The sequence below is a fragment of the Taeniopygia guttata genome, chromosome 3 (assembly GCF_048771995.1).
Source record: "Taeniopygia guttata chromosome 3, bTaeGut7.mat, whole genome shotgun sequence".
Taxonomy (NCBI): Eukaryota; Metazoa; Chordata; class Aves; order Passeriformes; family Estrildidae; genus Taeniopygia; species Taeniopygia guttata.
This window is the reverse complement of record NC_133027.1, coordinates 81,500,707-81,517,408: the sequence shown is the minus strand read 5'-3', so window position 1 is coordinate 81,517,408 and position 16,702 is coordinate 81,500,707. Positions and strand designations below refer to the sequence as shown.

The 16,702-nt window shown below is 37.0% G+C and overlaps 1 protein-coding gene across 7 annotated transcripts in view; it reads left to right on the top strand.

Annotated features, from left to right (window-relative positions):
- RMDN2 (regulator of microtubule dynamics 2) overlaps positions 1–16,702 on the top strand; it is a 46,514-nt gene that overhangs the window by 11,404 nt on the left and 18,408 nt on the right. For all 7 annotated transcript variants that reach the window (XM_072927198.1, XM_072927197.1, XM_030268478.4 and 4 more), the window contains exons 5-7: positions 1,303–1,363; positions 12,388–12,463; positions 14,111–14,188. In XM_072927198.1, coding sequence (XP_072783299.1) covers positions 1,303–1,363; positions 12,388–12,463; positions 14,111–14,188 — 215 coding nt within the window. The remainder of the gene's footprint in view (positions 1–1,302; positions 1,364–12,387; positions 12,464–14,110; positions 14,189–16,702) is intronic.

Here is a 16,702-nt window from a genome sequence, read left to right as displayed (position 1 = left end):
GAGTTCAACAAGGGAAAGTATCGGATTCTGTACCTGGGATGGGACTACCTTGTTGGGATGCCGCATGAGGAGCAGCTGAGGTCACTTGGTCTGGTCAGCCTGGAGAAGAGGAGACTGAGGAGAAACCTCATTGCAGCTATTATTTCATCGTGAGGGAAAGAGGAGGGGCAGACACTGATCTCTCCTCTGTAGTGCCCATTGGCAGCACCCTAGGGAATTGACTGAAGTTGTGTCAGGGGAGGTTTAGGATGGATATTAGGAAAAGGTTCTTCTCCGGAGTATTGTTGGGCATGGGAACAGCTCCCCAGGGAAGTGATCACAGCACCAGTGTGACAGAGTTCAAGAAGCATTTGGACAATGCTGTCAGGCACATGTTGTGACTCTTTGGGGTGGTCCTGTGCAGAGCCAGGGATTGGATTCAATGATCCTTGTAGGTCCTTTCCAACTCAGCATATTCTGTGATTCTGTCACTGCATGTAACCTCAGCTGATGAATGATAGCAAAAGACAGGGAGAGATGAAGAATGATGAAAGTGAGTCTTAGGTGTTGAGTAACCAGCCTAGTTTGGCTCATTCTCATGAAGTGGGGGTGGTGGCAGCCTTTTTCATCTCAGGTTTTGGAAGTGCTGCAGAGGGCTTGAGACTGCAGGAGAGCTGGCAATAGTTTCATGGTTATTTTTCATTCCACTGGGTAGGAGGACTGTGTATGCTATTCTTTGTTTTTATGAAGTTAACTTAGAATACAGAAATGTCAGTGCAGCTTAATTGGTTGCAGCTGAAACTCTGCAAACAGCAAGCATCTCAACTGAACTTCTTACTGGGGGTGTGGGTTTGATCAAATCACCTACTCTCATCTTTATTCAGTTAAAAGTGGAACTTAAGGGAAGCCTTTGTGCTAGAAAGGAACTTCCACTAGTTTATTCCTGTACTCAAGGCATTGAAACGGTTTTGCTGGTCCTTCTGACAGGTGCTTGTCTGACCTGATTTTAGGGCTCTTCAGTCTTACAGACATGATGGCCTCCTCTGGCAGTCCAGTCCAATCCTTCCATGATTTAACTGCATCTGAATTGGATTTTAAAGGAAAATACTAAAATTGCATATATAGCTTATATATACTTATATGTAAGTGTATGACTATGTAAATGAAGTAAAGCCAGGATGTTACATTGTTTGTCTAAATGTTTCTAAGAGCAGGAAGCAATTCCTTTGCTACTGGACTAAATCAGATTGCTTTGTTCTTGGGAGTCATCTAAAATGTAGAAGAGTACAATAAATCCTTTCATATATTGTTCTCCATTTACAGGAAAGATTAAAGCTGAAAAGGCTGTTCAGCTGGATGCTGGGAGTGCTGAGAGTCACCAGTGGTAAGTTTGAGAAAGTTTTTACAAACTTGTGTACATTTATTAAGTTCAAGAAAAAAAAAAAAGTCTGACATCAGTTTCATAAATTAGTCATTAATATTTTTTCATAGTTTTATGAAACTTCATTATCACCATTTGCTGCTAAAAATTACATTGAAATATTCTGTGAAGCATTTACTATAGCATGTGAAACAACTCAATAACCATACTTCAGTAAGTGCTAAGAAATGTACTTAAGAGTATTTGCTTAAGCCACTATTTTGTTGCTCAGAGAAGCCATAGTTTTTCATTTACCTTCCCTTTCAACAATTCACAAAATAATGTAATTTGACCTTGAATTTTGTCTTTTCCTTTTCTTGTAATAGTCTAAATTGTGATATATAAAAATAGACATAGAGGACTATGGAAATTTGAATTATCTTCTCAATTTTTCTTTTATTATACAGTTTTTCTCCAAGCGTGACTCTTAGTTTAGTTTTGTAGACCTTGCCAGAACTAACAAACTCTGCAACTGTAAATATTTTTTTATCAAATCAACATTATCAGGTAAAAGATAATTCAGCTGAGTTCTAGCTGATAGTTCCTCACCTTAGTATTTTATTAGTAAATTTTACTGAGCTCCTGATTTCTTTTCTAATATTATTCACTTTTTCTTTCCATTTTGGTTTCCACATTCTTCATTAATTTTGTCTTTGCACTTGTGGGGTGGGATTTCACCAAACTTCTGCATATCTAAACCAAATACTTTTACCCCAGTCTCACATTCTAAAGGGAGTAGCCACTTCTGGAGTGCAGTTCACTGGAGTCAATTTTGCTCATTTAGTCTTGCATGAGGGCGGATGAGTTTCTCCTGGGGGTCAGTTGACAACATCTCCATTGACAACAAAGGGAGCACATGTCAGCTATCTCAGGTTTAGATACTTGATTAGACACAGACATTGTCATTTAATTAGGTAATTCTCTGTCTTGCTTTCTCTCTTTCTGGAAGTAGTTTAAAGCCATTTCTGCCCTTTGCTTGACCACAGTCATGGCCACTTCCTCAGGGTAATGCTGGTATGCCCCTCTCAGCTAGAACTCTGTGTATAAACAACCACAAAATCACATTTAAGTATGAATCTCGCCTCTCCCTTCCCCCTCAGCCCACAAGATTGACAAAATATCCAAGTAGAAATACAGCTTCACTGGCAGAAACTATGCTGATAAACTCTTACATGTTGTTCAGGGAGATGTAAGTGGTCTGTTGGACTTTGCATGTGAGATCCTGTCCTGGCAGGAGCATCTAGCAGGGGAAGAATTATGAGTGTATGGAGATGTGTTCTAGAGCTTAGCTCAGAAAGCCAAATTTAAGAGGAAAATCTTCAATTTTTAAGCTACTGCTTCTTGTAACAGGCAGTGGATTTTTGTATGGTTTGCAGTTTTCATCCTTCATGTATCTGGGTTGCAAGTGAACATGAGGTTTTTATCAGTTATTGTTCAACTGATGTCTTTCTAGAGGTATAGATAGACATTATAGGTTAAAATAGTTCACTGTAATTTTTTAAAATATATTATCTGCTTGTCTTTCTTTTCTGACATATTTCTGACTTGCTGCATGATTTTTAAAGTGTGATGTAAGTGTAATGGTTGTGCCAATCTAGCTGAGGCTCTAAATACTGGGCAAAAAGGGCTTCCATGCTCCAGAGGGATGTTGGTATATTTTTGTTTAGCATAACAATAGTGGTTCTATCTATGGTCCCAGTAGATATTTTTGTGCTGAGCTGCTACTTGACCAGTTGGTCTTGTTTTGTAACTTATTTTTTAAACTTGTTTTATTCCATTTTATTCTTTATAAAATATTTTACACACATTTAATTGATTTCATGTTTATTTCTGACCATTTCTCAGGTTTGAGGCCATTTAGGTTTGTAAATGCATGCCCTCATGGATTAATATTTTATTTCAAAAGTGATTTTTGTTGTGATGGGCTTTTTAAAGTCATTAACTTAATTGATGAAATTACTGGAAGATAATGGACCCAGCACTAAACTTTGGGTGACACCTATAGTAATGCTCAGGTTCACATGAACCTGGTTCTGCAACCATCTCTACAGGTGATTTAATCTAAACAGTATTTCCACAGTTAGATTTTTAAGGAACATCAGGTAGGACAAAGTCAATGGCCACATAAACAAGGTGTATCTCATTTATTGCATTCCTCTTACCCAGGCTTTTTAATCTTACCAGAATTCTTTTTTATCCTGTTCTTTCCACAAAAATTTTGTGTTAACTGTTATGTGTGCTTTTGCACTTCCAGAGTAATTTATCCTGGATTGTCTTCAGGTTAGGCTGGTTTGCCTGGAAGCGTTCTCCTTCTCCCTGATATGTTTGCCTTTTTGCTTGCTGTTGGGGCTTTCTGCTTTACTCACAAGACTTTTGTAGTCAGCTCTGTGCCAGGTCTATATTGTTCAAGTCTGGCCTAATGCAAATTTTTCCAGTATATCTAAACATTATTTCACATGTTAATCACTGTGAACAGGAAATAAGACTTCAGGGAATCTTCCTCGTAAAAACTGTGCTCTCAAAGTTGTACACAAACAGAATTTTACCTGAGGTTATAAATAGAAAAGACTGTATAAACAGTTAACAATGTGATACAATTAAGTTATGAATAAATAATATGTCAAAGTAATATGAAATCCATAGTTAATAGGAATATTTATAATAGAGAAAACAACTGAAAAGAAAAAAATAGAACAAAAAGATTCTAGGATCACTAGTGGGTGGTCAAGATGGGAGCTGAAGGGCAGTATCCAGCTCCAGATGGACACTTGGATGTTCTGTCTCTGTCGTATGTGAGAGAGGGCTGTGTTGCATGTGAGCAAGGGCTGATCCTGCACTTACAGAGGATGGAGAGTTGAAAGGCAGCATGTGCCATTTGATGTGCCAGGATATTTGCATGGCATGACAGATATCACACAGGACCTTTGGGGTCTCTACACTTCCAGGCCATCATCCAGAAGTGATGAGGAAGCCTAGGACAACTCCAGTGGGGATAAGCACCTGTGTCCAGGCAGGGATCCTGTGAACTGAACAGGGTCTCTGCTGACTGTAGTTGGGGATTAGATACACAAATGAGAAGCTCAGCATGAGTGCAAGGTCAGTGTGAAAGCAATGCTATCTCAGACCAAAGTCCTTCCTTTTCATCTCACTGCCAGAGTAACATTTTCTAAAGCTGTACAAGGTTAATAATCCTAGCCTATGTAAGATGAGCCCATCTGTTACATGTCAGTTTGTATCAGCTATTGGTGACCAAGCTGGTTTTCTGACCTTAACTGAAGAAAGTTTTTGTTGATTTCTTACTAATTTTTGAGGGGTTTTAATATTTCCAATCAGCACAACTGAGGTTTTCACTCATGTTTGGTATAGCTGTTATCTATGTTGTCCAGTCATACATTATTTCTAGTGTTCTCTTAAACTGTTTAATATATTATGGCTTGCTAAGTGAGTGAGGATTCAATGATAGCCTATTCTTTTCCTGGTCCTGTACCTTGCTCTCTACTTGCAGTTAACCCTTGTAGAGCAGTGAGGATATAAGTGAGGAAGAAATTGAATTCAGCCTCGTTGGTTTAATCTTTTATCGTTATTTCCTCATTGCTAATTGTTCTTCACTTTCATTTCTGATTTTTTTTTTCCTTCTGGTGTATTTATAGAACCTCTTCTTACTATCTTACCAATATCCCTTGCTTAGATGTGTACTCTTGTTTTCATTTTTAGAGTAAATTTCCTTTCGGTTTTAAGTTAATTGAGAATTCCTCACTGGAGCTGAATTGATCTAAAAATATTCTCCGCTATGACTAAAGGGTCATTTGCAGTTGTGCAAATGAATATTGTCATTTGCACATTGAATTGTCATTGTCATATTGAATATTGTCTCTTACTAAATATTCGATAGAACTTTTTCTAATATGGCATTTCTTAATGATTTCATTTTTTTCCATTAAAAATGTGCACTGTGCCTGTCATGCAGTGGTTAGGTCTATGGACCTGTTTGGAATTTTCTTTTGGAAGCTGATCCCTGCTGCTTGAAAGCTCTGTTTACCAAAAAAACTTCTTGTGACACCTTGACGCACATAGTTGTCCTAGTGTAGACAGAATTATACAAGCAAAAACATCCTTTTTCCAGAGCAGGTATTTTTCTGTTTTGTGGAACTGCTTTAAGGTGTCTGTGAGACAGAACACATTTTTTGTGTCCACCAATGGAATTTATTGGAATGGTTTCATGTGCAAACTTGCTAATATAGGCTTAGAGGTCAGCTGTCTTGCCTTACTTTTGATATTTACTTCAGTTAAGAACAAAAAGATGCCATGTATCTTCTTAGTGTTTCATTTGAATTTTTCTGTAAAACTGTATGATAAAATGATCAATACTCCAACTGTTCAACTTACTGCCAAGAATACTAACAGTATTCAGTCTCAAATTAAATTTGAGGAAACATATGCAGAACAAAGAAAGCAAAATATCTTGAAGTAGTCAGTTGGTTTTGGTAATCAATTGCAGCTGCAAATAGTTTTCATATCTGAATGCAGATTTTTGAAAACATGTGATAATACTTAATCTCGTGGTTGCAAATGAGATCAGAAACCTTCAGACTTTTTGAATATTGACTGAAGTAAATGGCAACGCTGGAAAGGAAAAACTTAGCTTTATTATTTGTATGAACATCCTAAAGAAAGAGAGAGTAAATATTCTAAGTAATTTGTGGCTTTGTTCAGCCAATGTCAAATTTTCAAGTTGTGGAGGAACTCGCATGCAAAAGTTATCATCAGCCATTGCAGGGTCCACTTATTTTTTCCAAGCCTCAAACTAAATCATTTTGTGGGTCAGTGATTCCCAAAGGACAGCTGTGAATCCTTGAAGCTCATCTTGGATCATGGAGTATCTTTATCACCCAGATATTAATTAGAAGTGCTGTGTGAGTAATTTGGTGCTACAGTTGCTTTATAGTTGTGCTGCTTTACAACTTTACGGTTACAGGAAACAAAATGTAGATGCATATGAACATGCTTTTATTTAAAACTAAACAATCACTTTTAAATTCTTTTGCAAAACCAGTGAATTTTTATATTTTTGGGAGGTTTGTTGCTGTTTCTACTTCAGGAGTTCTGCTGTTGCACAGATCGCCACACTTTTTTGTTGGTGAGAACTTGTAACAGGCTTCGCAAAGAACAAAAAGGTTACTGTTATGGCAAATTGTCAGGACCAAAAAACTTACCTAAAAACGTCATTCTTTGCATTGAGCTTTGGTTTGTTTGTCACAAACAAACTTGGTGCTGCTGTCAAGTTTGTGTTACTCTCTAGAATTCACCTGTTGGTGAGAGTCATACAGCACGTCTCATTTAGGTGCAAGTGAAATTAGCAAGTGAAAACCCAGTTGCTTTAAGTGAAGACCCTTTCTGATATTTTCACAAGTCCTGGGTTTTCCATGGAAGTGAGTTCCAGAGCTTAGGAATGGCCTCTCACTGGCAGGCAACATTACAGAAGACCAGTACAGGTTGGTTCCATCAAAGACACGAATAATCATTGTCATTTGGGTATTTTGGTGATTTTACACAAACTTCCCACAAAAAAGTGAACATTCCATCTCAGTAATAGAATTCTAACAGATAACTTGTCAGGTTTGTAAGATGTAATGGCATGAAAATAATTTTCCAGTGAAACAAAAATCTTCAAAATTTTGGAATATGTTGTAGGATATGGTCATGCTCCCAAGAACTTTTAAAATTAAATCCTCAGCTGTTTCTAACAAAATATTTGTTACCTGCTGCCCTTAACGATCCCTTATTTAAAATTAGATGAGGTAGATGACTTGCAAGTGGACAAGCATCTGTTTCTATCATGCAGTCGAATTTTTCAGGAATTGGTAGTTTATACAGAAATATAAGGTTTCCAGCTCTTAGTTGTTTGCCCTGTATTTGATTCATGGAAAAACCAAAGAAATTTTACAGCAATCTTTGTTCTTAATTATGTGTAATCTTAGTCTGTAATCTTTGAATTATGTAATTGTTTTTTTTTTAAATAATTAAAAATTTCAAATTCAGAAGCCATTTCTCAAAAGCTGCAAGTTGTTCTGAAGTAAGTGGATCAGTGAAACACTGCAGCATACTCAGGGAAATGCAAAGGAGCAAGGTTTGACATGTTGAAAGTTCTCTTTATTAGAACCTTTTTGCCAGAATGGTCACAGAGGAAATAATTCTGACAACCTAGTGATGCCTATTACATTTCTGTCAAGGGGAATTGTTGTGTAACTGTCTCTGAAAGCTATTGTTTCACTCTGTTTCTACACTTTTGATGACTATCCTGCTCATTTCTTCAAGATTTTATTTCCATCTGTAACAACTGTCTGTTAAAAAAATAAAGGTTAAATTTCTGGGAACAGGAATTTAACACAATTGTGGGTTTCACAGCCTAAGGAATGCTGAACATGGCATCCACATGTTCTACTAGTGAACTTCTGTGAATACACATTAACAGCAGCATTTTCCCTTGATTTGGTATACTACATGTGTTGGAATAAATCAAGCCAGAATTCTTTATGTCCTTACCTTTGAGGTTTTTTAAACCAAAGTAAGGGTTCATTTTGTATGTTTTGGCAAGTGTTACCTACACAAGTGTGTGCTGCATCTGATGTTTCTCTGGAGCTCAGCTTTAATGCTCTGGTGAATTTTCAATATGAAAAGTGTATTTCTGCCAATTTTTTCAGTGTGGACTCAGCTATATTCCCAGAAAAAGGAAAGGGAAATGAAATCCGCATTAACAAAAAAATCTCTGCAAACAAAAAATCATCTAAACACTTCACTTTGCACCTTGGCACATCTTACTTGGTGTGTTGGCAATGTTAGACATTCTCAGGCACTGCTTCCATATAACCATGAGGTTGATCATATCAAGCCAATACCTTTCCATGGAAACTTTGTGTCAGATGCATTTTTGTAGATTAAATATCTTGGTAGCAAAGTGATACAATATGAAGTATGCAAAACTAGGGTCTCAGGAAGGGCAATGCAACAGGGATCATAATCAGTAATTTCAGTTGCAATATCTCCCTACATAGAAATTGGTATCTCATTGAAATCACGTCAAAAAGAAGTCCTGTGGGTCTCACTGCATTGCAGAGACTGTCGGAATATATAAGTGGGTGAAGCTGGTAAGTGGGGGTGTTGGGGGCTAAAACATAAGATGGCATGCACAAAACTGAGCCATGCAGATGTGGGGAGATGCAAGAACACATTTAGAACTGGAATGGAAATGAACTTTGTTTTCACTGGGCCTCTTGTATGCTGCCTACACGTTAGCCTTAGCTTCACACTACATGTTAAAAATTTTTCAGATAAGGAGGAGGGAGTGAAAAACAGTTATGAAACACATTAATTAAACTTTGGTGTTTATATTATAAACATAATATATCACAAACTCTCCTCCCATTTGCAAAGTCTTGTAAGACACAATTTTAAAAAATTGGTGTTTTCCTTTCGTATTGATACTGAGATGCCAAAATGGAGATCTAGATTTCTAAATGTAACCTGTACCCACACATTTCCAAAGTCTATGTGACATAAAAGGTTTTTTTAGATTTGGGATATATAAAGGAGTATATAGGAGAGGAAGGAACAAGTCTGGGAAGGTTTGGCCATGTGAAATTTATCAGGGAAAATATAAATAATGCTATATTTAAATGCCCTAGGTGGCTTAATCTTCATTTGAGACTTCAAAATCTTTTCTGTAAATCTGTCTCATGTAGAATAAGCTGTGGATTGATAGAATCTTAAGTGTAGGTATCATTTTTGATATTAAAATTCAAATTGGCTTGCTAAATATATTGGCTCAACCTCTACTCTTTTTTTAGCAATAGGTAAGATATACCCCTTGCAGTTTTCCCTGGCCTGAATACACATGTAGCACCAGAAGAGAAAATGTTAATTCACTTTGATTAGGACCTTCTGCATGATGGCTACCTAGGTACTTGGCATCCATCTCTGTCAGCTAGAGTTTCTTGCAAGTCTGAGTTTCAGGACATCATGTGTAATGGAGGAACATGGCACTGACCTGTTATATTGAGTTTGTTTGATTGTGTTTATGCTTAATAAAGGTTTGTTAATTGTGGCAGTTAATCATATGCTGCTACACTGTGTTCGGTAATTTTTCTTCCATCTGGGAATAACATTTTTTTACACTAACCGAAGTACTGTGTCTGTCTTAATGAGGTAATTATTGTTGTGTTTATCCAGATGAATGTGTCTGGGGCTGATATTTTACGTTACTCAGCAAAGAGGTCATTCCTGGCAGCTCTTTGCTGATACGATTTCCTCTTTATTTTTGTCTGTGAAAGTTCTGTAAGCAGTACTCTGACATTCAAAGGGTGTGAGGGAGGTAATGGCTGTGCAGGGAACCAGTATCGCTTGCACTTCTAACAGACGTGCTTTTCACCCATTTCGTTAGATATTTGCATGTTGTTGTATGATCATCTTTTTAGTATTCCCTCTGTCACCACGAGATGGGGCAGGTGGCCGTGGAAAGAATAACACGAACCAGATGGAAGTGTTTCTGGTTACTCCCTGCCTCGTTTTCTTTGGTCATTTTCTTCACCATGAGAGTGGTGAAGCACGGGAACAGATTGTCCAGAGAATGGACGTCCCTGGAGGTGTTCAAGGCCAGGCTGGATGGGGCTTTGAGCAACCTGGTCTAGTGGAAGGGGCCCCTGCCTATGGAAGGGCAGTTGAAACTCAATCTTTAAAGTCCCTTACAATAGAGGCCATTCAATGATTAACATTTTGCACCATGGAAATAGAAATTTGACTTGTGTTTTGAACTCTTTGAAAATTATTTAAAATGTCTAAAAATTCTTCTCAGGAAAGAAAAGACACCTTTTTTGTTTTGTTTGGGGGATCTTTTAGAAATGAAATGAATATCCAAAATGCCATAGAATTTCAAAACTAAATAATTACTTCTTATCAGCTAGCTGTGTAGCCCATTTCGAAAGTATAAAATTTAAAAAACCAAACCAAAACAAATTTAAAAAAACCCAACAATCAAATGAAGATATGAAAGACATTTTTTTTTCCTTTGGAAAAATAATGGATATTTAAAGTTAGTAGGTTAGCTTACTTTTAATTCGGTGAAAATTTCATTGGGATTTCCCTTCCAAGAGATTTTAGCTGTAAGTAGAAGTTTCTCTTTGAACTAGTTTAAACTAAGGCTCTCTTTCTTGTCACGCACAGACAGGGAAATACTGCAAGATGCTGGATTAGCTTGTTCGCTTTTCATTGTTTTCTTTTGTAGCAGCAATCCGTTTAGCTATGGTATGCTGAGTTTATCTGATTAGCACTTAATGAATGAAGGGAATAGGAGCAGTGTTGCCTGAGTTACTTAACCCTAATCAAGTTTGCTCTACCTCCCCCGTCTTTCTAAATACCTGAACTTTCCTCACCCCCACCCCTTGCCTTTTCCCTCAACTGCAGCTCATTCCCATAGGAAATGCACTCTGGCTGCAGCTCTGTCAGCACTAGTGCTGCCATTAGCTGGATTTTGTCCAGTGCACATTGGTCACAACAGGACACCCTGCTCAACAGTGTTTGACAGTCTGTGTAGAGCTCTTACAAACTCAACTGCTGTTCTGCTGACTCCGTGCCTTACCTGGAAACACTTACTGACCTAACCACTACTGACCAAAACAACCTGTAGCATGAGCATTTCTAACTTAAAACCATAACTGTAAGCAATAACATAATTTCTTGGGTTAAGTTAGCAATGTCATTTTTATGAGGATTCACTGTAGCTTAAATAATTGCATTATATAAAGAAATTCAAGAAAGCTGATGTTTAATAGTGCTTTAAAACTGTATGTGCCATACAGATTATGGTTGTTACCATAATAAACTCAATAAGCTTCTTGCATAACTCATGTTTTCCTCTGGATTTTAGCTTTATTTCCTTCCTTTATTTTTTATTTTTGTTTGCTGTTGCACTGTAAAATATTTGATAAAAAAGAAAAATTCTGAAAAATATTAGAAAAATAATTGACATGAGGTTTTGCTGTTTAACTATTTCTTTGGTGGTTCTCTTAGTTTTATACAGAGGTGCAAAGTTGTCTTAATACCAATGAAAATAGGTCCAAGGAAACTGCAATTGATATCTGTGCAAGAGATCCCTTATGCATAGAGGTTCTATAACTGTTGAAGAAATAAGAAGAAAGCAATAGAAATTTAGGTGAAGTGTCAATAAGATACTGGTGCTGCTTAGGAGATCTGAAGCTTTATAGGTTTACCTCTGAAAATATTTTCACTTATACCTGCTTAAAAGTACAAATATTTCATAGAAATTTTCTCACATTTCTTTTACCATTCAGTGTCCCCAGTTTATGATAACCATAGTAATAATAATAGAAATAATAATGATCTTAGCAATAAACATATAGTAATAGCAGTAGTGATCCTATTAGAGCAGAATATGTGTGTATGTTTTCAAATTTTAAAGATACTAGAATAATGTCAGAAGTGCAGGAATGCATTGGGGTCCTTGAGAAGGGTAGAAGGCAACAGTGAATGTTTCTGAGGTGTGCACAGCTTCCTACTGGGCACACCCCAAGCATTTTCCTTCCTGGGTGAGTTTCTGCAGCTGGTGGTGCTCACCTTCCCAGTGAAGTGCAGAGCACAATGTGTCAAGGTAAACTGTCAATGGTAGAGCCAGTCTGGAAGTGTTGCACTCTGAATTAAATGGCTGAAATTCTGGAGGGGAAATATGTTTTTTCACTTTACTGACAACCCAAATAGTGTCATTTAAACTTCTCCTTGTTTCCATTGTTTTGTTTTCATTTGTGTTTCTGTCCGTTCCTGAATATGTATAGCTCATGCCAAACGTCCATCCAGCCATTCAGATTGGAAAAAAAAAGGTGTAAATGTGTGCATTAGGTATTGAATATTTTGTAATTTGATTCAAAGGTTTATTTAAATCACAAAAAGTATGTGTGTGTGTTTTTCTTTTCCCCTCTCAGGTTTGCAATTATGTGTGGCTATATGTCTCAGTTTGAAAGTATACAAAACAAAATCAGGAATGGTTATCTCTTTAAGGTATGTTTTTGTAGGATTTGGGGTTGTTTTTTTTTAAGCTATTCCTTTAAGTTATTTCCTTATATAGTGTCAAAGACAGGTTTTTCCAGCACAGTAATTCAGCCTCACGGGTCTATTTTGGTGCTGAAGGTAAATTGAAAACGTTATTATTATGTATGAAAATAAATTATATGATTGCAAAATATAAGAATGGAGGTAGGATTCTGAGAACAGCATTAAGGCTTTTCATTTCTTTTGTAGTCAAAGGGGGGAGGAAGGGCAATAATGATTCGGTTTAGAAAACCAAAACATATGAAATAGTAAGTGATGAACTAACACAGTTCTGCAGTCATCCTTCATGTTGCCCTTAAGTAATGTTTGTTTTAACACTTTGTCCTTGCAAAGGTAATTGTGTTTTTTAGAGTTAGCTGTTTGTGTTACATGTGCTACTCTCCTCTTCCTTGTCCTCAGCATTGCTTAGACACTTTCCATCCATGCCTTGCCCTCCAAGCTGGCGTGCCCCCTTTCTGGGTGACAGTGAAAGGCAACAGACCTGTTCAGTCCGTGGGGAATGCCTGGGATGGGCTCCTCTCACATCATGTCCGTGTTAGGACTTGGAGTGTGGCAGAGCTTCCCTATGAGAGAGCATTAATTACATCTGAGCTTTGCCAAGCAAGCTAAGCCCCGAGCACTGAGACAAGCTGGGAACAAAGGAAAAATGACAAATAACAAAGTCCTGCAGCTGTTCAGGGATGGAGTTTTTTAAAAGAGTCCACGGTGCAAGCAGTAGCCATTTCAGGAAAGTTTTGCTCCTCACAAGTAAATCCTGAAATCTGTTGATTTGGGAAAACAGTAGTATGAAAACATAGCTCTTTTCTGAATAGTTTGTGGATATGATAATATATGTATAAGTCAAATACTTTTGTGACTGGCTTACTTAGAAAGACACATATGTGTCTTTTCTCCGGGGAAAAATGTTCGAGCGAAATTTATTTTGAGAGGCAAATGGTAGGGCTGAAATATTTATTTTTTTCTTTCAGCTCAGGCTGAGCAATGAGAACTTTCTTTGGTGAATTAAAGAGATAAATAAAAGTACTCATGACCTGAAGTGAGAATGATTCTGGAGGGACCTCATTAGATGCTTTATAGGTTTTGTAGTTTCACTATAAACAGAACCATTTTGTTTTCTGAATTTCATATTATAATAACAGTTGGTTGTGTCAAGTACCATTTCATTAGGGCTGTCACATTCCAGGGTGGAACGAACTATGCTTCAGTAATGGGTGCTGGCATGTAAGATCTGTTCAAGAGTAGTTGCTTCCTCACTGATTTGATCTGCGATAGTTTCCTAATACTAACTGTAAATGAAATTAACTTTGAAATTGCCTTTTAAAGACAAATGTTTTTGAATTATTTGACTGAACTTTAGAGCTATTTAGTCATGTCTAAATACAGCATGCCTTCTTGCATTGCGTGCAACGTTGCTAAATAATTTTGTGGTTTCCCTCCATGAGGAAGGGATTTGCTAGTTAAAATTTTAGGTTGTTAGAAGACAATTGCAGCAGAAGAGAATTTCTGAATTTGTTTCTGACTTGCAACAAACTACTTAGAATGTAAACATGCTTGCCAAACAAGCATCTAAAGCTATACTAATTTTCTTTCCAATAGGAGCACCTAGACAAGGCAATTGAACTTAAGCCTCAAGATCCCTTTTTATATTACCTAAATGGAAGATGGTGCTATTCAGTAAGTTGTGTTTTATTTATCTGACATATGGATTGAGTATAATAAAAAATTATAATGAAATAGTGTGACTTAAGACAAAGTAGGTGTTTATTTAAGTAGATGCTTTGAGCTAAATGAAGCAGACATTTATACTTCCCGAGTTCACTACCAGATGCATGATGCTCACAGCTGACCATTCCTGCCATGTCATTAGGTAAGCTGTGCTTGTATGACCCTCATTGTTGTATTCAGGTTTTTTATCTGAATGAATGAATGAAAAGTAACTGATTTGTGGAAGGAAGGAAGAATGACCTCTTGAGTTTACTTCTTTCTTCTGCCATAAACTTTCTGGGTGAACCTGGGCTGGTAACATAGCATTGTGGTAGCTTTACTTCCCATCCATAACTTAAGTTAAAGGCACTTCCATGCTGCAGGATTATGCCTGTGGCAGCAAGGCTACCATACTGGCTTGGTAAATTCCAAGGGAATGTCCAAAAAATATTCATGCTTAAAAATTTGTAAATCACAAATGAGTTTTGCAAGAAATGTAATTTGTGTCATACCAGTACAACAGGTGCTTTTAAAGATTGTTTTCGTTATATATTTTTTATTTATATTTTTTATAGATTGTAGTAGATTCTGTAGTGATAAGTACTCATATATGAAAAAAAAAGAATAATTGGTTTACAGGATTAACTGTTAATAATTTTTTTTTAGAAAAACTGTGCTTGTGCTTTAATAAGAGAGTTTTCTTTTTGGTAATCCACATCTTTGAGGGCTCAGCTAGTACTGGTTCATCTCTAGTACTTTGAGGAATCTTTTGTTGGAAGAAAACGTTCTTGTATTGTCTATGCTGTGAATGATCACTGTGAGTCTTCTCAGAATAATGACTGCTAATGCACAGTGAACTCCAGCCAAGCTTTTTTCTTTCGGATACTTCCAATGCAAGTCACTACAAAGTGCCGGCAAATTGGAAAGAAGGATTTGCTGTGACACATTGCAGACTTTTTCTTTATCTGCAACAAGACTTAATGCAAAGTAATCTTTCAGCAATTTTTCAGTTCATATATTTAACTTCCAGAGAGCTTTCAGCAGCTATGTTTTTTCTCAGTTGATTTGAATAAGGAATGACACCAGATTTTTCAAGGAATTTGGTTTTTTGCTTGTCACAGCATACTCTTGAATATCAGCATTAGCTATGCAAAAATAAGTTGCTGAAGATGTTTCCATAGTATGCCTGCTATCCTGCCTCTGAGAAGCATCTCTTTCACCAATGATTCCTTAAGCACTTTTATACTGTGCTGTGCCCAGCAGCTAACTGCAGCTTCCATTTAAGCCAAATACTCCCAGATGTTTTTCATGGCGTATTTCTCATGTGAATAGCTGCATTTTGGAAACACACGATCTCAGTATACCTCACTTTGTTCTTACTGCACTTTTTTTTCCACTCGTTTCATTTTCATGATAATCACCACTTCCTGACTCAGTAATACATGTAGTTTCTTGTACTGTATCATTACAAATTCATATCCCACACTTGCAACATCTATGCAGGGCTTCCTTACTAAACACTGAAACCACAGATTAGCATTTGCTTTAGGTTATGACCTGACCTGCATTTATTTAAGTGATACAATCTACCTAAACAGATGTAGCCACTGAAATATGTAAGGATTGAATTCAGATTTCTGTTGTTCTTTTTTTTTTGTTAATTCTTGCCTTCTGTGACTGCCATAGCAAAATAGTAACCTGAAACACACAGAACAGATTTTTGTACTCTAAACAAATGCAAGTATAGGACTGAATAACATCTTGTTCAACTTCTGGGGCTGTCAGCTCTTAAAAACTTACTGTCTTTCCACACTTTCAGTAGCAAGATGAGGTCATTTGGAAATATTAGTTTTGAGGCATTACTAGTTTTAACCCTATCCCAGTGAGATATCCTCACTAGTTTTAGCAAAGTGAGTTGTTTCTGTGCTGATCCACTAACCCAGGTTTTGGCCGTGCATGTGATACAGGTAGTCATAGAAGCTTTTGGAAAGTATGCCAAATCCCATGCTCATGTTCTGAAGACTGTGAAGTTTCATGCTGTGGTAATTATCCCAAGAGAAGATTGTTGGCTGTGGCATCTCTACCCAAATACTTTGTCAGGGTAGAGATTATGATGGAGTATTGAAAAATTCCTTTGTCACTCATCTATACCGGTACCTGTAGATGGAATGATAATGCTCCTCTTAGATGCTCTGTTTTTAATGCTTAGTCTCACTGATGTTAAGGCCGGGAAGGTGTTGTCCAGTGTGAGATAATTAAAGCAGAAAAGGGATGATTCAGGCAAGAAGGTTAGTTTTTACATTTAACCTAGCTGACTTTGGGATCAAGTTAGGATTGGCCACAATGTTTGTTCTTCCATAGGTATTTCTTCCCAGGTATTTTTGTGTCATTTTGGTCACATATTCTTTTATTGAAGCAGTGTCGTTAAAAAAGATAACAAGTTTTTGATGTTTTATAGGCTTTGATAGCTGTTTTATGAAATCT